Source organism: Macrobrachium nipponense, chromosome 1, assembly GCF_015104395.2.
Source record: "Macrobrachium nipponense isolate FS-2020 chromosome 1, ASM1510439v2, whole genome shotgun sequence".
Classification (NCBI taxonomy): domain Eukaryota; kingdom Metazoa; phylum Arthropoda; class Malacostraca; order Decapoda; family Palaemonidae; genus Macrobrachium; species Macrobrachium nipponense.
In genome coordinates, this window is record NC_087200.1 from 133,234,307 (window position 1) to 133,256,624 (window position 22,318).

The following is a 22,318-nucleotide window of genomic DNA, read 5'->3' on the forward strand; positions in this document are numbered from 1 at the left end:
GGGACCCCTTGGTTGTCATGACAACCTCAGTTGCCTTCTCTCACTCCTTCTCTGAGGCGACCAGGGGTTCCTCCCAGCGGGGGGTATAGGGCGACCACTCATGAGGTACCGGGTCTCCGTGCGGGTAGTTGGTGAGGCGGGGAGGAGTAGGCCATCCCTCCCCCCTCTCTCACCTCCCGCCGTGTTACACCGAGACCTTCCTCCCCCCCTCCCCAGTTGCTCAGCCACCTCCCTCGCTATACGAAAGGAGCCTTCCGTCGCAGCCGGGGCACCTTTGGTTATAGATTACTGGCTCCGCTAGCGGGCGGGGCGGGCACCTCTAGTGGTCGGTTGCTTGCCTACTATATCCTTACATCTCTCCCCCGCTACCGGAAGGGAGCTTGCTTCTTACCCGCGCACTCTTCTAGTAGACGGGCGGAGGGAGGTTTGTATTATTATTATTTTAAGGATATAACCCTAATTTTACAATGAATTGTGTAATATTTTTATCTACCACCCCCCTCCGCCATTTTCCGTCGTGGTTTCCATTTACCACCACTCCTGGTTGGTTTCCTTTTGTGTCCCCGCCATCAGCGGAGCTATAGCCTAAAGCACAACCAACCTAGTTACCACACGTATTTTGGCGGGGTTCTGGTTTAATCTAACTTTATCGCTCGGCACCAGCGGAGCATCTGTTAGACTGTAAGTGTTTACCTGGTACTCATGTATCTTTCCACTTACAGGCTACCAACTGTCAGGTCCCAGCGTGCAACGCGACGTTTGTACGACCCCTGCGGACACGATGAGTGCAGGTCTCATGCCCCTTGTGCCAACGTCATACAGTGAGATGATCGTCTGGCACCCAGAAAGCCTGCGCCATTTGCTACGACCTGGTTGGTCAGCTGGGAGATGGGGTAAGTCCGTTATAGCTTCCTTATCATTTTACTAACAAACCCTTAGTCATAAGTTTGTTAACCCCGTTCCGCCACTGGAAGTAATCTCCGATTTTCTTTCAGGCTACTGTGTGAGGGTGGAAGTCGCCTCGCCACCCCTTGAAAGCGTGGGTGGGCGGCTTCGGAAGAACGCCGCCAAAGGGCCAGCCCTACATTCTGGATAAGAAGCTGTCCGTCCAGATCTTCCCGGCGGGCAAGTCGACCGGTTACGTTGACCCCTTGTCCGCTGCCCCCCTCTGATAGCCTCCATCCAGCAAGACCTCCCAGCAATCCTTGGGGTCGTAGCCTCCAGGAGTCGGTCCCGGACGTCGCTGCCCTGGACCTTAACATCGAGCCTATGGCGGTAGGGGTGGATGATTGTTTGGTTGAGGTAGGTGTGTCGGGCGCCCAAAGGTCTTTTCCTTGGGTGCTCCTGGATCTTCTCCTGTCCCTTCTTCCAGTGCTTCATTCCAAGGGCTTTGTGGGGATCTGAGGTCCCTACGCTCTCCCGCTCTCTCTGTACCCCAAGGCCCCTGAAGGGACTAGAGACCCCCAGAACCGAGAACCGAAGACTCTGGCCAAGACAACTTCGAGGAAGTCGTCTTCGTCTTCTTCGGCTAGGAAGTCGTCGACTTCCTACGCCGATGCGGTGAAAGCAAAGCCGAGCTCTTCTCACTCGAAGAGCTCCAGAAGCAAGGCTTCTAAGGAGAAGGCTCGCGCTCCCGCCGAGCCAGTGCCTTCTCCCGCCTCCACCGCTCCCACTCCGGCTACGCCGTAGGAGGAGCAGGGCCTAGCACCTTTGATCCCTCTGCTTTCTCAGCAGTGGTGATGCAACAGGTGGGCGAGCTGGTTGGCTCGCAAGTCTCCGCCCTGGGGACGAGATTCGAGCAGATGTTTGCACAGTTGTCGAGCACTCTGTCTCAATCAGGCCAATCGATCCAAGACCTCTCTAACAGGGTTAGAGAAAATGAGGACCGAGTAGCTGGGCTATCTCAGGTTCCTCTTCCAGTCTCCCCAGCGCCAAGCACTGGGATTCTCCAACTCCCGCCACACGAATCTCTGCCAGCTTTCTCCATGGAGAACCCATGGAGAGTAGCTGCCTACGCTCCTTTCAAGGATGGGATGATCTCTATCCCGGAGTGTGGGACTCGAAGGATTGAGGACTTCGAGTTTTACCCTCCAGGTCTGACGCAGCCTTTCATCGGTTATGCTAGGCTGACCGTAACGGCTCTCACTAGGGAAGACAAGATCTCTAGAGAGTCGGTACTATACAGTAGAGATCATGCTCAGCGGGAATGGGTTCACTGCCTTGAGGACTGGGAGTGTACGAATACTAAACTCCAGGCCTACAAGAGTCCCTTCACTATTTTTCGCGCGGAAGAGGAGGTTTCTCTTCCGTTCGCCACGAAATTAGTGGAGAAGTCCCTTCAGGCAGTCCTCAAGGATGAGCCCATCCCACAGTTGAGGGAGGCGGAGTCTACTTCTTCTCCGCTCTTCCCAGCTTTCGGAGAATTGTGGGAGAACTTGCCAGCTACGTTCACGGCTGGGTAAGCTCAAACCGGACTGCGCCATGGACCAGTTCGGCGAGAAGCTACCAAGACTGCCGGATTCCTAATCCAGGCAGAGTTTGATGCGCGAACCAGGTTTGGCAGGTCCCTCAAATTCCTTATACATTACGGAAATGGCTGCCCTCTCTTATGCTACGGAACCGCTGTTCAAGATTTTGGCGAAATCTCAGTTCCAGACGGTACTAACGGACGCTTTTGACTTCTTCCAGGCTAGGAGGAACTGGCCGAAAGCATGTTCTACAAGAATGTACTATTATGGCATGAGCCGAATAGACTCTTGGCCTCTAGCATGTGGGGAGCGGATCTCTTCCCAGAGTCCGCTGTCAACGAAGTACACCACGAAGCTGCTAGGCTCAACCAGAGCCTTAGAGCTAGGTGGGGTATTTCCTCGAAGAGGAAACAAGATTCCGTTCCCACTGCTGGTAAGAAACCGAAGAAGGCTGGTAAGAGGTTCCAGCCGTATCAGAAACACCAGCAAACAGCAGCAATTTGTGCAGGCGGTCCCGGTTACCCCCCCAAGGTTAAACAAGGACAACCTGCTAGTTCGAAGCAGAACCAGCCTATCCTCCTGTTGTCCCCTCAATCTCAGCCATCCACCTCCTACGCTATCTCGCCGGCCTTCAACCCTTCATATGAGGCTCAAGGCTACAAACAGCCGAGAGGTAGGGCGAGAGGTTACTTTCGTCAGCGTGGCGCAGGAAGGGCGACAAGGAGCAGGCAGTTCAGAGGAGGGCGTGGTGGCCAACCCGCCCATCAACAATGAGGCTCCCAGGTAGGAGGGAAGGCTGTTCCTCTTCCGCCACAGGTGGGGGTTCAGCAATTGGGCACAGAGCATAGTGTCCAAAGGATTGGGCTGGAGTTGGATCAAAGATCCTCCTCCAATCAAATCATTCCACCACCATACCGTCAGAGGAATTGACAGATTACGCGGAAGAACTCCTTCAGAAAGGAGCTATTGCGAGAGTCAAGCATCTAAAATTTCAAGGTCGCTTATTCAGCGTGCCAAAGAAAGGCTCAACAAAAGAAGGGTAATCTTAGACTTGTCAAAAAAGCTAAACTCTTTCATTCGTTGCGACAAGTTCAAAATGCTACCCTCTCGCAAGTAAGGACCTTACTTCCGCGTGGGAGCCGTCACATGCTCCATCGATCTTACAGACGCATACTATCATATCCCTATAGCCAGGCACTTCCGCCCATTCCTAGGATTCAGGCTAGGAAATCAAACATTCTCATTCAAAGTGATGCCCTTCGGTCTGAATGTAGCCCCCAGGGTATTCACAAAAATAGCAGAAGTGGTTGTACAACAATTGAGAGCTCAGGGAATCATGTAGCAGCATACCTCGACGATTGGTTGATCTGGGCACCAACAGTCGAGGAATGTCTCAAAGCCACCAAAAAGGTAGTTCACTTTCTGGAAACATCTGGGTTCCAGATAAACAAAACGAATCCAGACTTACTCCGGAATCTCGTTTTCAGTGGCTAGGAATCCAATGGGATTTTGTCTTCCCACAATCTGTCAATTCCAGTAGCCAAACGGAAGGAAATAGCAAAATCTGTCAGGCAATTTCTAAAATGCAAACAAACGTCAAGGAGAAACCAGGAGAGAATCCTAGGATCCCTTCAGTTTGCTTCAGTAACAGATATCCTTCTGAAGGCAGGCTGAAAGATATAAATCGAATTTGGCGGTTCAAGAGCAAACTCCAAAATATCGAGACAAGTTGTCAGTAATTCCACAGATCCTCCGCAATCAACTACGGCCTTGGTCAAAAGTAAAGAACTTAGCCAAGAAAGTACCCCTTCAATATCCCCTTCCAGTGTTAACCATTCACACGGATGCTTCCCTGTCCTGGTGGGGGGGATACTCTCAATTCAAACAGGTTCAGGGGACTTGGTCGTTCAATTTCGCCAGCTCCACATAAACGTGTTGGAAGCAATGGCAGTATTTCTTACTCTGAAGAGACTGCTTCCCCCGAAGAAGTCTCATCTAAGGCTAGTTTTGGACAGTGCAGTGGTAGTTCATTGCATCAACAGAGGAGGGTCCAAATCCAAGCATGTGAATCATGTCATGATAGCCATTTTTGCATTAGCAAACAAACACAAATGGCATCTGTCTGCCACTCACCTGGCAGAGTAAGGAATGTGATAGCAGACGCCCTGTCCCGGTCAGTTCCTCTGGAATCAGAGTGGTCTCTAGACGACGGGTCATTCCAGTGGGTAAGCCTGAGAGTCCCAGGTCTCCCAAGTGGATCTCTTCGCCTCACAAGCGAACCACAAGCTCCCTTGCTATGTGGCCCCCAACCTGGACCCTCTGGCTTATGCCACGGACGCCCTGTCATTGGACTGGAATCAGTGGAGGAGGATTTATGTTTTTCCTCCAGTGAATCTTCTCTTGAAAGTCCTAAGCAAACTAAGGTCTTTCAAAGGGATAGTAGCTCTGATTGCACCGGACTGGCCCAACCAAGAGCAACTGGTATCCTCTTCTTCTGGAATTGGGTCTCCGACCTCAACGGATCCCCAATCCCAAGCTATCACAATCAGTACAAATGAGGACTGTGTTCGCTTCCTCAGGAATTCTCCAGACCCTAACTTTATGGACTTCATGAAGTTTGCGGCTAATAAAGATGCTGATATTGATCCACAGATATTCTCTTCCTAGAATCAAGATAAGAGAGGTCAACTATTAGACAATATGACTCAGCTGTTAAAAAATTAGCATCTTTCTTGAGAGAATCGAACACCACAACCATGACAGTTAATCTGGCTATATCCTTTTTCAGATCCTTGTTTGAAAAAGGTTTAGCAGCTAGCACTATTACCACTCATAAATCAGCTTTGAAGAAAATCTTTCAAGTAGGTTTTCAGATAGATCTGACTGAATCTTATTTCACATCTATCCCCAAAGCCTGTGCTTACTTAGACCATTCTCAGAGGCCTACTACAGTTTCATGGTTCTTAAATGATGTCCTCAAACTAGCTTCAGATACTGACAACTCATCTTGTACATTCATAATGCTCCTGAGGAAGACATTATTCTTATTAAGCCTAGCCTCAGGAGCTAGAATTTCAGAACTGTCGGCTCTATCCAGGGATGCGGGTCATGTGGAATTCCTCCCATCAGGAGAAGTTCTACTTGCTCCGGATCGTAGCTTTTTAGCCAAAAATGAAGATCCTCTTGCAAGGTGGGCTCCTTGGAAGGTTATCCCACTTCCACAGGATCCTTCTCTCTGCCACCAGTATCAACTCTTAGAGCCTTCTATCTCGTACTTCTTCAAGATCCTCAGGTGCTCGCTTCATGAGAGAAAAAGGTGGTACTTTGTCAGTAAAAGGTATTAGACAACCAATCCTTTACTTCATTAAAACAACGCCAACCCTGAGTCATTCCCAAAAGCACATGATATCAGGGGGAGTAGCCACCTCAATTAATTATTTTCAACATATGAACTTTGAGGATCTTAGAAAAGTATACTGGATGGAAAATCCCCGAACAGTCCTTTAAACGGCATTTATTTAAAGTCCTTGGAATCTTTTAAAGTTTTTCCAGCAGTAGCGCGGGAAACAGTGTTTCCCCGCCCTGATACTGTTATAGTAGTTGTAGTATAGATCCAGGTCTCCTTTCTACCTACATCATCCAACATGCCTCACCCTATCGCCAGGCTACTGAATATATAGCCTTAGCCGTTGAATCATATAGTGGATTGTCCCTTATTTTTTTTGCTAGGGCACATCCACACTTGTACTGATAATGTACTTCAGTGTACCTAACCCTTATTTTTTATGCTAGGGTAGGACACAGTGTACCTACCCTTATTATTTTTTTATGCTAGGGTAGGACACAATGTGTTTGTATATATTTTGCCATACTTGTATTAATGATGGACTTCAGTGTACCTACCCTTATTTTATGCTAGGGTAGGACACAATGAGTTTGTATATTTTGTTAATATGTTAAGTAAATCCCTTTTTTCTTTATATTACATGCATCAATGTAATTTACTGTAATTACCATTTAAGTACTTTAAGATACTAACGTTCTATTGTTTTACTTGTGTTTAGTATAAGTTAGTTTAAGTACTTAGTTTGTATGCTGTAATTGATTTACTTATATTATATCCATCATTTTACACTGTTTTTCATTGTCCCCTTTTTTCCCATCTTGTCTGTTTCTCTATGGATACTCTTTCATAGGCCGACACGAGCTGAGCCCAGAAAAGGGATTTTGACGAAGGAAAAATCTATTTCTGGGTGATTGGCTCGTGTCGCCCTATGAAACCCACCCCTTTATGGTTTGTTCCCCCCCTTGCAGGACAAGATGTTTTTTAGATGTTCTTAGATTAAGGATGTCCGCTAGGGGTGGCGCTGCTGTCCGTGGCGTCCTCTAGTAGTAGTAGTAGCGGCTGCATCGCCATTGGTATCAGCTCTCTCTTGGAGGGATTCTGATTGGAAGTTTCTAATTGGTGATTGTCTCGTGGTAGTGTTCCACACTCGCCCCTATTATCATACCGACACTTCTTTTTAAGAGTGAGCGAGTCAGTTTTACTGACATTTTCTTAATTTTGTTTTGTTTTTCTCTGGTAATTTTAGGTTAATTTTTTTGTTACCTAGAAAGAATGATGTTAAGGATCCTTTCATAGGGCGACACGAGCCAATCACCCAGAAATAGATTCCTTTCCTTCGTCAAAATACCCTTTTTATTTATCTTTATTTTGAATGCTTAATAACAGGAATTCATCCAATTGGAAATGTCTCCTCATTTTTTATTTATACTTTTGTTAAATGTTTATGTACTGTACTTATATTTATTGTGTTTACACTTAGTGAGTATACAGCCATCATGTTTTTTTTCCTTTTTGTTTTGACAATATATGGTTATATATCATTACCATGTTTTTACTCTGTTTTTTTTTTATTGTGTCAGAGGCTGATAAGGTTCTCTCCATTCTCATCTATGCATCTTGTACACACCTTGATTGAATTCCCATTTAGTTGAAATAGTTAACTGTGAAACAGTTATCTATTTACTTTCTACTGAATCCATGCACTAAATGATCAAAGTAGGTCCCAGTGGTTGGGCTTGTCCCCAAATTTTATAATCCATCCATCCATAACAAATAATAATACTTAATAACAACAACAACAATAATAATATAATAATAATTGATTACTTTTCTACCACTTCTTAATATGCTGCTTCTCTATTTGTTAATCCTCTACCCCTAAAGTCAGGCACTCAAACCTTCTCATTCTTTGGTGTGTTAATCCATTTACTAGCCGCTGAAGTGTTTTACATCTACTTCCTCCCAAACATGTTTCATTTTGTGGTCACAATCCACTTTGTAAAAATTTACAAGTCTAAAGCACACAGTGTGTAAATTGGTCTACAAATGGATATTCTGGATGGTTGGGCAATATCTTTCGTATATATTGACTTTTGTTACTTGTTTCTTATTGCCTTCTCATTGTAACCCCTTAGTAATTATTACAGAATCATCCACTTCCATATCTTCATGAGGATTTCTTGTACATACTCAGCATAATAATGAGCATCCCTTGTGCTTTGCCTACAGCATTTGTATTGCCACTTTAGTGGCTGAACCCTTTTTTGTGATGCTTACCACAGCACTGTAATTTTGTTTTATTTTGGATTGATTTTTAGTCTTACCAATTAAAACTCAATCTTGAGACATTTTTTAAGACCCTTGCCTTTGATTTTACTGTTAGTGTCAGGTCATTTGACCTGTCCTTTGTTGCATCTAGAAGCATCCTATTTTGTACCTATGTTTAGTTTCCTCCATTACCATTGTAAACTGCTGATGGTTACTGAAATTTATCTTATGTTCGTATGTCATGCTTGCCACCTTTTATGATATCCTTCATAACCTTTACTTAAACTAATGTTGTCGTTAGGTCGGCCAAATCAAGAACGAGTGAGCTCCCAGCCTCGCTTAAAGGTTGCTTCTCATAATACACTTGCTTAGTGGAAGGATGGTCAGCCATTCTTCTTGGCTCACTAGTTCCTACCAGTACAATCAATTCAGATTAATGGTTGTAGTTACATCTTCAGAGGTGCCTATGATATTCAACATTATAAATCACCAGCACTGGAAGTTTGTCAACTTCACAATTTTGTATAATTTTCGGTTGCCTATGCCAATGTTGTTCCTGTGCTGTTATAATTCAGTTGTATTATTTGAAATTGCTTTCATAATTTTCTTGCAGGTATATGCATCTGTTATGTGCGAAGTTATGTCAGATTGATAACCTGTAATGCAAGTCTTGCTGTCTGCACTTGGCATAATAGGTTGTTGTATAGTCTTATTTTTTTATTTATATTTGCATTGTTCTTTTCACTTTACCTGGAGTCTGATAAATTAACCTGTTTTTCTTTCATTAGCCACTGGACCACGTATGATAGAGAAGAAAAATACCACTACTTTTCATGTTAAAAAAGGTGATTATGTTTGTCATTTCTGTATTTACCTCCCTAGACAATGGAATGAAAAGTAGTGCATGCAATCACTTGTTTTTAACTAAATATTTTTACATCCTTTCCTTTAGTGGTGGTTAGGTAGAAACCAATTTGCTTGATCTTGGTCTTTATTGTCATTATAAACTATATCCTTCATTTTGTTCTGATGTCTCATATCAGGAAGTGTAACTGCCTAGGTTTTGATTTTTGCCAGTAGATGACCAGGAAGCAGGCAATATGGGTTGGAAAGAATATTGCCAGTCATAATCTTCAGAAAATACCTCACAACTAAGGAGTGAGTCTCCATTTAAAGAAAGTCTGTATTTTGGTTTGAAAAATGTGCAGTTTTCAAAGTTAAGCTGCAGTTTTCTTAGATATGTGAACCCAAAGGCTTTAATCATGGTTCTACCTCCAGCGACCTCTGCTTTTGTCTCTGATCGAACGTAAAAGTGAGTGCAAATAGTCAGGTGAGTTGGTTGACCCAACACCTCCACTCACCTGCTACTGGTTAACTACCTTGTTACTAAAATATATCTGTTGAACTGGCCTGTGTTTAAGGTGCCACATTATAGACTTCAGGTCTATGTATATCCATGTAAAGTACAGTCCATCTAGAATAGTAGTTCAAAAAATAATTGAGGAATGGGCTAATTTGCAGGTCAGTTGTGCAGTCATTAGTAAGAGCAATATTGTAAACTGAGAATGCTAAAGATTTGACATTGATGGTTCTTCTTGAGCCTTGACCATCTGCTGATAAGTAGTAGCCACTTGAAGGCCTAACTATAGTCGATTCACTTAAAGTGGATTCTTATGCCTACGAGATGTTTGTTTGGCGGCCTCTGATTGGCTGGTACCGGGAGGTAGGCTGCTCGCTCATTGCATCATATTTTTGTACATGGAACTTACCCAGCAGATATATACTTAGCTATAGACTCCGTCGTCCCCGACAGAAATTCGAATTTCGCGGCACACGCTGCAGGTAGGTCAGGTGATCTACCGCCCCTGCCGCTGGGTGGCAGGAATAGGAACGATTACCGTTCTAGAACCAGATTTTCTCTGTCGCGGTAGTGTCAACATACGTTGTTGCTACTCCTGACTTGATTTTCGTTTTTTCATCGCCCTCGACCTTCTTGGCTGTCTTTTTGCAGGGAAGTACTGGGTCTTTGGTTTGGCATACGCTTTTATTAACTTTTTAATGAATTTGGCTTCGGAATTTCGAAGAATATATTACGTGAAACTACCGAATTTTTCGGTAGACACTCATATATTTTGCAATAAGGGAAATATTGATATTTTTTTCACTAATACGTGTATAAGTGTTAGAACTTGATGAAGGAAATATAAGATCTAACTTCCTACTTAGGAAGTCAGAATGCATATAAACTAGATACGCTTCCTTTAGAAGCTTTAAGAGCTCTCGTACTAACGAGCAGTTAGAGTATTGACAATACTAGTAGTTGTTGCATCCTCATCACCTTCTACTCACAGAATCTACAAATTCATATGTGCAATTGAAGATAAATGGATGGAGCCCTCAAAAGGCGAGCTCTTAAAAAGGTAAGAAGTGAATATAGTGTTCCCAGTGCAGTGGAGGGTGCGTCTGATCGGCTCCGTAGCGCTTCCAGGCCTAGACCTCTTCCAAACTCCCAGACCCAGTGGAGGAGGAAAGTCGACAGCCGCAGGAAGGTTAGGGAGAACCCCCACCGGTCAGGCGTCCCCCTCGGCAGGTTTTCTGTAGAACGTCCCAGACTGCCAAGGATAGCCATTGATAAGGCATCCTTAAAAAATAAAAAACAAAAAAAAAAAAAAAGTGTCTCTTCATCTTACATCCGAAAAAACGAAGAATGTATGTTTGGAGTTTCGATGATCTAGCGCGTTCTCTGAAAACTAAGAGAACACTGAGCAAGAGCCAGCCGCTGCCAGGAAGCAGCGTTCCAGCAAGCTAGCGTGAGCTACGTTCCAATAGCCAGCAGCGAGCCGCGTTCCAGCTAACAGACTAGCGCGAGCCGCGTTCTAGAAAATTTTTCTTGGCGCAAGGCGCCTTCAAAGAGACGAAGCGTCAGCCTGGCGCAAATTACGCCAGAAAAGCAGACGGCTAGAGCAAGGAGCCTTATAGTAGAGTGGCAATCAGATCGATCCTTCCATTGAACGTTTCCGGGCAAGAGGCTCTTTCTAAAAGGGGTCTAGTAGGCACTCGGAACTATCAGGGCGCACGGGACCTTCCACGCAAGCGGAACGTTCCAGGAGCGAGTCTCCTTTCTAGCGTGCGGAACATTCCAGGCGCAAGGAGCCAGGCGCTAGGCGCAAGGAGCCAGGCGCCAGAATATTCCTAATCTTCTTTTGAGAGAGAGGTCAGTTGCGAGGATCTCTTTTGAGTTTTTAACTTGAGCAACTTTCCCCTGGCAAAGGTGCAAGATGTCGCACAGGCGGCCGTCGCTTTTGCCAGAAGGATTCTGATACTAAGAGAAGCCCATTTTTTCATCATTCAGAGGACTCTCTCCTTCATTCATGCTCTTCCCTTGTTATGAAGAGGCAAGAGCTTTGGGAGTTTTCTTATAAGAATCTCATCAACGTTTGGGTATGATGGCGGATAGGAAATATCTACTTCCTTCCGTAAACCCTACAGATCAACAGGAATTCTGTCTCTTCCACGATTTATGAGGAAATCACGAAGATTTAAAGAGTTCCTGGATTAACTTCCTTCTTTAAGGAGATAATATATTACTCTTTTCTATCGTTCTATTAACGGAAAGAACGAAGATAGTAAAAATTTTTTCCTTTCTCTATCTGCCTCGGCAGGGAAAGAAGGTAGTAGAGTATCTGCTGTATGAGAATACGATACGCAAATCATAAGCACATACGGTATTTACTTCTTTGCTGAGCAACTCAATTACCAGTATCCTTCCAGGAATTTCCTAGGAAGGACTACGCTGAAAGGGATTGTTAAGACAACACCTGCTTAGCTTCTAGATTTATCGAAGTCTTGTTTTCGCTTAAATATGCATTATAAGAACTTCCTGAAGTTCGATAATAATTTATAAGATTCCTTTATTAAATGGAGTAGCTGGCAACTCTGGAAGAGTAAGGCCAGTCGGCTAACGAGAGTCCGAGACTGCTATCGCTTAGACACCAACGCAGTATCATGTAGGTGTCGGTCATGAGTGGTTGGTTACATGTCTCTCTCCTGCGGGATGGAATGACTAACCGTGTCTCTCCCCTACAATCGTGGTTTTAGCCTCTGATTGAGGGGATAGTTAAGCAAACAAATAAAATATTGTCTGCCTTTTGCTAAGAAGCTTTCAATAAGAAAGATATTACAACATTTCAATGCTGTTTACCGTAGGTAACATTTTTAAAGGATTCTAACGCAGCGCAACTCTATATTGTATAATGCTCTCATGCTTACGAAAGCATGGCTTATTAGAGTACATGCTTAGTGAGAAGATGAATGTAGTAGAGAATTCACTTTAAGACTACGGTATGGTCAAGTCTTATGCACATACCGAGGTTACTACAGAATTCCTAGTATCCTTACAAGGTTTCCTAGATTAATGCTGTTTACCACAATGTGACAGTATTATAAAGGATTCTAATACGGCAGAGCGCTATATATATAATTCTCTCATCCTTTCGAGAAACGCACACAACCTTTTTAGAATCGGATATTGGTCAAGAGAAGTTGGTTGAGTCGGATGGGAAACATTCTCTTAGTGGCAGAAGTTGTTTCCCTGAATGGACTATACTACGTATATAAAAGTTTTTTTTTTTTTTTTTTTTTTTTTTTTTTTTTTTTTTTTTTTTTTTTTTTTTTTTTTCCCCATTAAGAACGGAATTAACATGTGAAGGATGTCGGGTACCATAAAGGCATAGATGTTATGGCACATAACCTAAAAAGAACTAGAAGGAAGCGCCAGCCTGGTGCAAATTGCGCCAGAAGCGCCAGCCGCGCCAGAAGCACCATCCAAGATATTTTTCTCTCGTTTTAGCGAGTTATTAACCTAAGAGTCCAGTAGCCTCTCGGACAGCAGGCTCGGTGACGGCAAGATTCGTTCCTGATTTCGTTAAACCCTTTAATCGAAAAGGGGTCGCTTACAAGGAATGATGAAATGATTTATTTTAATCACCGAGGCCAATTCCACGACTCTCTCATATCGCAAAGAGCATCGAGAATCTCTTTTTTCGCCCCTGTTCGCGTTAACAAAAGAGAACCTATTGGGAACAGACACGGAACGTAACGATCCTTAAGAGGTTCGATGCAAGATTTTGCATGTCTGTGAGAACCTTCTCGATCGAAGATAATAACTGTTAACGTATGTCCTAACATTTATTGAAAAAAGTTGTGAGAACCTGCGGAAAGTCTTCTTCATAGATCTCTTTGTAAGGTAGAAGACGAACAGGCTTCCTTTAGACTGCTTCCTTTTCTTCGAACCAAGAGAGGTAGCAATATAAGACATCTTTAAATTTAAAGAAGGGGAATAAACTTTAGTCTTTTTTCCCTAGTTATAAATTCTTAACAGAAATTAAGATAAATTTATGGGCGTCAAAGGAAGAGAGGATGTATGCCTCATTTTGGCCTTAGAGAGGTTGGATTCACAGAAGTCACGTTCTTCTCACAGCATGTTTCGTAAGGCTTTTCCAAGAGTATCTGGATATTCTATCAGAATCTATTATAAATAGACCTAAAAAACTCTCCACTCGAGTCTGTCCGCGTGCAGACTGACCAGAAGTGGACATGAATGAGAGGTTTTTTCAAGGTGAAATGACAATAGTCTATGGCTCAAGACATAGAATTGCTGCAGATCGTGCTAGATGGAATTAGGAAACTGTCCTCTTCCGATACCTCTGTGAACCACATAGCGAGGTTTTTTCTTCACTTTCAGAGGGAAGAATCACCTATGTATATATCTGCTATCAAAGAACGCAGTAAAGGGCTATACTCTGTCTCTACAAGGGGAATTAGAGATAACAGAGGATTAAGATCTTCGGGATCTTATATGAACCGCAATACGACAAGAGTAGGATATCATGTACTTCGAATGGGATCTTTTTGTGGCCACAGATTCCGTGTTCCGACAAAATGGAACTGCTCCTCATCAAACTTCTTGAGGAAGTTTATGAAGGAATTCTTTGTTTCTCTTAGCCCTAAACGACCAAGAAGACAAGTGAATTTTTTGTGCATTGGAAATCTCGCATCAGATTCAATGGAGACTCGGCAATGGGTTCTTGCCAGCATAGTATGTCTGGCAAAAGAACTAGATCCCTCTATTCCTGACGCAACGCTTTCAGATAGAAGTTTCGTTGCCCAGGCAGGGTACTTACATTTTCATCTACAGAAGAAGAGATGGTTTAAACGTTTGCCTACAGAGTCTTCGGGGTGCGATGAGGGCTCAAAATGCTTCCCAGAGGTATCTTCAGAAGGATACAATAAGAGCTAGAAATCAGGGTTCCGCCCAATTTCAGCTCAGAGTCTCCTTCGACTTCCAGACTCCTTCCCTTCCTTCGGCAAGGATAGGGAAGATTCTGCAACGAGGAACCTCATCAACATGTAAGAAGAGATCTCGTTAGCAAAAGAAGTGTTCACGAAGGATCCTCCTCGGAGGAAGACTCTTCTCTCTCGTATCGTTAGATATCCTGTCGTCTACTGGATGTAGCTGACTAAAATCGCCTCCCCTTGCCAGGGGCCAAAAGCTCAAAGGGGAAGAATTTCTTCCACCCTTCTCCAGTCTTCTGATAAACTATGTGGTTGTTCAGGACTCGGGTCGGACAATGTAGCGCCAGCCAGGCGCCAAATGCAATACAGGCAAAAAACGCCAGAGGCGGACAGTTCCAAGGAACTCTGTCATGGTCGGATACTGAGAAGGAGCGGGCCATCCAACCTGGCGCAAATGCGCCAGAGGGTGAACAAATCGGGACAGATATAAGAGTGTCCGATGTGGACATCGCTAGACAGCCTAGAGACTCTTCCAAGCTCGAAGCTCCAGCAAGTGTGGAGGAGCCAAGCCAGGCGCGAGGCACCAGCCAGGCTCTAGGAGCCAGCCAGGCGCCATCCAGGTGCCAGGCTCCTTCAAGGCTAGGCTCCAGTCAGGATTGAGGATCCATCCAGGCGCAAGGCTCCTTCCAGCAAAGAGAAACCTAAAGCTCTGTCATGTAAGAGGGCTAGTCCCCATTGATATGATACAGGTAAGGCTCTGCCATGTAAGTGGGTCAGCCCCCATTGGCACGATCCGAGAAGGCTCTGTCGTGTAAGCGGGCTAGCCCCCATTGACATGATCCAGAAGGGTTTTGTCAGTCATAGGTCCCCTACCTCGCTGAAACTCTTGAGGCATGCAGACTCATAGACAGTAATCATGAAGTCTTCTGCCAGGCTCCAGGTGCCTTCCAGGCGCAAGGCGCCAGCCAGACGCAAGGCTCCATCCAGGCGCAAGGCGCTAGCCAGGAAGGAGGAGCCAATCAGGCACCAGCCAGGCGCAAGGCGCCATCCAGGCGCGAGGCTCCAGCCAGGCTCTAGGCGCCATTCAGGCACAAGGCTCCAGCCAGGCGCGAGGCGCTAGAGAAACAGGCACTAGGCGCCTGCCAGGCACGAAGCGCTAGCCAGGCTCCAGGCTTCACCCAGAAGAGATCGATATCAAAGAATGCCCTGGCCTTCCTTGAGACATTGTGATCCTCCTAAGCACTTGATAAGTGCATTGATGATTCCTTCAAACAGCTGAGAATTAAAAGCGCATGAAGTGCGAGCTTTTCCGAATTCTTGTTCTCTTTCCCTAACAATATGTCATAAGGACATATTAGCTGTCACATACGGGAGATGCAACTGTGTTGACTTCCCATTATCCGAAGAGGATATCAAGATAACCTTCGAGGGATCCTTCTCTCTTGGTTGATACGTGTCTGCGGATACATTGCTGGGATAGGGAGCAGATACTGATCCTTAACTAGTGAGTTAAATTTTATTTAACGTCGTGTTTTTTCTTTGGGTTGTTTGAAAGGAGTTTGTAGATAACTCTTTTCAACTTAAGCACTAACCCTCGTGTTAGGATCAGGTGATTGGGATCGGTGTTGTGCTCCTTAATTATGCCACTAGGCATAGGCATATTGTCATGTAAGAGGCTCTGTCGAGTAAATGGATAAGACCCCATCGACAGACCCACAAGAACTCTTAGCCATAGGTCACATCCTCGCTGAGGCTCTTGAGGCGAAGCAGATTCCTAGGCATTAGCCATGGAGTCTTCCGCCTGATCAAGTAGGAACCAAGGTTTTATTTATTTATTACCTACAACGTATGTTGTTTACCTGTCTATTCAGTAAATAGTTGTCTCTTTCCCACCACCAAGGGTGTCAATCAGCTAAGTATATATCTGCTGGGTAAGTTCCATGTACAAAAATGATATTGTTAAGATACAATAAAGTTTTGTACATACTTACCTGGCAGATATATACGATTGATGGCCCACCCAGCCTCCCCTCAGGAGACAGGTGGAAGAGAAAATCTGGTTCTAGAACGGTAATCGTTCCTATTCCTGCCACCCAGCGGCAGGGGCGGTAGATCACCTGACCTACCTGCAGCGTGTGCCGCGAAATTCGAATTTCTGTCGGGGACGACGGAGTCTATAGCTAAGTATATATCTGCCAGGTAAGTATGTACAAAACTTTATTGTATCTTAACAATATCATTTTCGTTTGTAGCATAGAAAACTAGCAACATGTTTATATTTCTTCATTTATCTCACGTTTTGCAAAAGATAGGAAAGTTTTGGTCATACCAAAAGATTCAGTATTAATTTTACAACTAAATCATCTTTTCCTGACATCAGTTAGATAAACAAAACACAAAGGAATTACGAGTAAAAGTGAAGAGAGAAACATTTCATTTTTTATACAGGCGGTCCCCGGGTTACGACGGTTCCGGCTTACGACGTTCCGAGGTTACGACGCTTTTTCTTAAATATTCAATGGAAAAATCCGTCCTGGGTTACGACGCTTGTTCCGAGGTTATGACGCTGACGCTTCCGACGCTCCGAGTTAACGACGCTTTTAAAAAAACGCATACTATGATAAAATCCTTTATAGTTGAGCACAGTATATAATAAAAATAAGTTTTCTGGTTAGATTACAACAAAATTTGAGATTATGATGATTTTCGACACTTTTTATGTTGTATTTTTCTATGTTTTTTAGTGACGCCTCATATGCGGAAACTAGTTTCCGAGCGAATGAAATACATACTAGTTTACATTATAACAGTCCAAAAGCGCAAATAATGAAAAAAATCATTGCTTGTTCCAGTAATAATAACAAAACGAAGTTTCTGGTTAGATTACAACGCAAATTCCAAGTATCCAAAGAGAGACATTATCCAGTAATTTGATCAGAGAGAGAGAGAGAGAGAGAGAGAGAGAGAGAGAGAGAGAGAGAGAGAGAGAGAGAGAGGCGTCTTCCGACGCTCCGAGTTAAGGACAGAGAAGTGTTCGTTTCGTTAAACGGCCTCTGACCTCATGCCAGTAAATGTTTTGTTGATACTAATAATATAAGCCTATTTAAAGATACGTTTACTTTAATTAGTCTATATGATACGTAAATAGTAATCAACTGTTTCTTGTAGCCCTCAATATTTGGCAAAATCGAAGTATCCAAAGAGAGACATTATCCAGTACGTAATTTGATCAGACAGAGAGAGAGAGAGAGAGAGAGAGAGAGAGAGAGAGAGAGAGAGAGAGAGAGAGAGAGAGAGAGACGCTTTGGCAACAATGGTCTCGGGGGTTTCTAGCTTCCTTCTGCTTGATGATCGTGGATATTGTAGAAGGATTTCGACCATACTCGTTTGCCAAATCGACGATACGAACGCCACGTTCATGCTTTGCTATAATTTCATGTTTTGCTTCCATCGAAATCATTTTCTTGGGTTTTTTCTTATCACCTGCTTTGTCTTTAGCTTTGAGGACCCAGGGTGGAATTAATAATAAAATAGACAAAAAATAACACGAAAAAATAGGCGCAAATACAACGAACTAAACACGACGTGTTAACATGCAGCACCAACAAACAAACAGACTGAACGCCATTTATCGGTCGCCTATACAACTAACACTCATCGCAAAATCGTATCTCAAATATTTCGTTGTATATCAAAGCTTGTATTTTCGCAAATTTTCTGTTGTATCTCAAAACATTCGTATATTAGGGCAATCGTATGTCAAGTTTCCAATGTAATTTGATCAGAGAGAGAGAGAGAGAGAGAGAGAGAGAGAGAGAGAGAGAGAGAGAGAGAGAGAGAGAGAGAGAGAGAGAGAGAGAGACGCTTTGGCAACAATGGTCTCGGGGATTGACGTAACGTTATTTTCTGAACAGATAGGACAGAGAAGTGTTCGTTTCATTAAACGCCTCTGACTCATGGCAGGAAATGTTTTGTTGATACTAATATAATAAGCCTATTTAAAGATACATTTACTTAATTAGTCTATAATGATACGTTAAATAGTAATCAGCTGTTCTGTAGCCCTCAAGATTTTGCAAAATCACTCCAGGTTGTACATAAAACTTCAAGAATGTAGTGGTCCAGGAGGAGGATTACAATAGTTTTTACCTTCAAGAACCAGCATTCTTTTATGAAAATAACTCCAGGTTGTACATAAAATACAGGAAACAACATGTAGTGGTAACCAAACGGATTACAAGTAAGGTTTTTATAACTTTTTATTAGTTTAAGACATATTTCCAAGCGACGTTCCGGCTTACGACGATTTTCGGCTTACGACGCGTCTCAAGAACGGAACCCCCGTCGTAACCCGGGGACTGCCTGTACCTGTTTTTATTTATCATTGGATTTTGAATAATTTATGCTATCAAGATGAAATAAAACTTGTATTTTCATAAAATAAAATCACCCTGAATACGCTAATGCTTTTAGATTTTAGTGTGTGTAATATGTGAAAAGAAAATGAAGAATATGTCTTAAAATGTTGCATCCGTACTTAACTCAACCTGAAAGGATATCAATCTTTCTTAATTCTTAGTCGTTTATTATTTCACTGAGATTATTATTATTTCATATCACTCAAGTAAGTCTCTGGTATCTCTTTCATTTGAAAATATATTCATCATATAATAAAATGAGAAACAATATTCAGAAACAACGTGATCAAAGCTTAGGCTGTGTTGAAGAGTGTGAAGTCGTCTGTCCATAGAGTTCAACTGCTTGACTGAATTCCCCGCGGCCGCCTAGGTCTGAGCTAACGATACTAGATGCATCTATCTGGTTATTATTATTTTTTTCTTTATCAGATATGCCCAGACATACTATATGTCATAATGGGAATTCTGTGTATTTAATTACAGAATATGTAATGATATAACATGAAAAATATTATCGAAACTGCAACCTCTTATATCGCTAATTGGCAATTCAAATCTCTTGCTGAGACGACAAACGCAACGATGCCTTGCAGATTTCATTCTCTTGGCAGTACCATCAAACTTGAATCATTTATGGATGCAACATAATAAGACATATTCTTCATTTTCTCTTCACATATTACACGCATCCAAAATCTGAAAACACCAGCTTATTCAGGGTGAATTTGTTGTATGAAAACACAAGTTTTATTTTATCTGGATTGCGTTACTGATGCAAAATCTGATGATAAGTAAAAACAGGTAAAAAGAATTAAAATGCTTCTCTCTTTACTTTTACTCATAATTCCTCTTCACTTTTACTCGTAATTCCTTTGTGTTTTATCTTACTGATTTCAGGAAAAGATGACTTAGTTGTACAATTAATACCAAATCCTATGGTATGACCAAAACTTTCCTATCTTGAGCAAAGTGTGAGGTGATTGAAGAAATATAAACATATTGGTAGTTTTCTAAGCCGCAGATGAAAATAATGAGACACTGAGCGAGCGGCCTGCCTCCCGGTACCAGCCAATCAGAGGCCGCCAAACAAATATCTCGTAGGCACAAGAATCTACCTTAAATGAATTGACTATAGTAATATGTTCTATTGAGAATGCATAGTTACTTTTTCTTTGTTATTATAATATTTGTGTTAGTTTTCATGGACCTTGCAAAATATCTTTAGAGTTCTGCTTTTATCTAAATCAGCTGCCAACAAATAATTTTATAGTGCCCAAAAGAGGCCTCATTACCTCCTGATACCTGATGTTTCCAGTTAGATGCATTCCACACAAGATTCTGCACTCTTTAATAAACAAAAAAATCTAAAGTTAGCTCTTGTAAAGTGGGACTATCCTGAGAATGATTAAATAGCTAACTTATTGTTCCCTGCAATACGTAACGTTGAAGCTCTAAACTTAATATACTGAGACCAAAATCACAAAGATACAGTCGCCCTACAAAAAATTGAGAGTACAATGGAACTATCAATAAAGTTGTATAATAAGTGGTGTTCTTTGAAGACAATGAGGCTGAATATTCATAAAAGTTACTTGAAAAACAGAAGCTGGTAACTTTAGAAACTGACATCAGCTATAGAAAACTATTTGTTGCAATAATAGATAACCAAAAATTGATCTCCAAAAAGGCAAAGGGAAAAATTACAGTAAAAATGAAATCAATAGAAATATAGATATAAATACTTGAAAGAAACATCTTTTTGAAATTCTGCTATGTATAAGGAACAGTCTAGATCTGCTCAGCTGCTAACTGTTCAACAGATGCAAAAGGCAAAGTAAGTCGAGGTCACATGGGATGAACTACTACTACATTAAATGTGTTTATTTTTATTCATATCCTTACTTGCAAGTGTGAAATCTGTGTAGGCTATGTGGTTATGTTACAAAAATTCTGGACATAATCTATGCCTCATTGTTAGTGTGTTGTAAAAATTTAGGGTTCTTTATAAACATTCATGATATGCATGTTAATTGCCATGCTAATAGCATTGGTGATGATGTTCACAGATGCATTGGACCATTTAGAAATTTTCTGAGAATCATCAACATTTCCAGTCAATTCAATCTTTTAAATTTTTAAGAATGAATGAATCTTTTCCTTCACGCCAGCCCAAGGAGGGTTAATACATTTATCTTATTAGTCTTAGGTAAACTTCTCATAACTAACTATTTACTGGTTTATGTAGTTATACTTTTTATGAGCATACTTTTTATAAGCAACTACTACCTGTTAACAGAATGTAGTTTCCAATTTTACCCATTTTCAGTGTTAGGGTCATATATTAGAGTGCAAAGTTGCTTGATGTATTAAGGAATTCCTTTCTTCTTTACTAGATTTTTTCTGGTTCTGTACTTTCCTCCATTAGACCGATTCGTCTTTTCTTTACACAGGTTTTTATGGAAATACTTGAGAATTTGTTTTGCCTTGCATGGTTTACCAGCTTTCTGACTTTTTTAGTTTACGTTATGATGTTTTCAAATGTTTTTTTGATATAAACTGTGGCACAGTAGTACCTCGAGATATGAAAGGCTCAACTTATGAAAAACTCGAGATATGAAAGCAAATACGAAAAATTTTACGGCTAAATACAAAAATTGTTCAAGATACGAAAGGTTGTTGCTGTAAAGTCCGAGATTCGTCCGGACCACCGATAACAATTTTGAAACTCGCACACTGCCAACTGAGTAGACTCACCACCATCCTCCCGCTCTCCCATTGGTTCCTGATGCTAGTCACCGCCATGAGATCTTTCTCTCCTATTAGTCAGCATCCCTCCCATGATGCATCTACGTAGCGGCGTGCTTCTTCGTCCACTGCACGGCATCATCTGTATCGTACGCACGCGGTATTCATTCATTCTAACGATTTCGTTTATTAATGTAAATTTGTTAGTGATTTCGTTGTAGTATACTTTATCATGTTGTGTGAGAACTTTACTACATACGTGTACGTACGTACTACATAACATAATTACGTACAGTATATACGTAGTCGTGGGTCCCAAGAAAGTTGAAATTCACAGAAAGAAGAGGATGCTCTCTTTGGAGACGAAGATGGAGATTATCAAGAATTATGAAGCTGATATGCGATTGAGTGTGATCGCCAAGGAATACGGCCGAAATCCGTCGACAATAGGCACCATCCTTAAGCAGAAGGATGTCATCAAAGCAGCTACACCTTCCAAGGGCGTCATTATTTTGTTCAGCAAGAGGACCCACGTGCACGATGAAATGGAAAGGCTTCTTCTTGTCTGGATAAAAGACAAAGAAATCGCTGGCGATACGATAACGGAGACGACAATCTGCCACAAGGCCAGCGCTATTTTCGGCGATTTGATTGCCCAGGCCGAAGACGACGGAAGAGAAGGGACACCAACGCCAACCCCAGACTTCATGGCTAAGCATGGGTGGTTCGAGAAATTCTGTAAATGGGCTGGCATCCATTCGGTGATGCGGCATGGGGAG

General features: G+C 42.5%; 1 protein-coding gene across 14 annotated transcripts in view; it reads left to right on the forward strand.

The window, feature by feature from the left end:
• The window catches only part of LOC135219652 (nucleolar protein dao-5-like), a 126,588-nt gene that overhangs the window by 29,631 nt on the left and 74,639 nt on the right, over positions 1-22,318 (forward strand). For 9 of the 14 annotated variants that reach the window (XM_064256584.1, XM_064256586.1, XM_064256585.1 and 6 more), the window contains one exon: positions 8,871-8,927. The exons of the other annotated variants lie outside the window; for them this stretch is intronic. In XM_064256584.1, the coding sequence (XP_064112654.1) occupies positions 8,871-8,927 (57 nt within the window). The remainder of the gene's footprint in view (positions 1-8,870; positions 8,928-22,318) is intronic. 14 annotated transcript variants of the gene reach the window in all.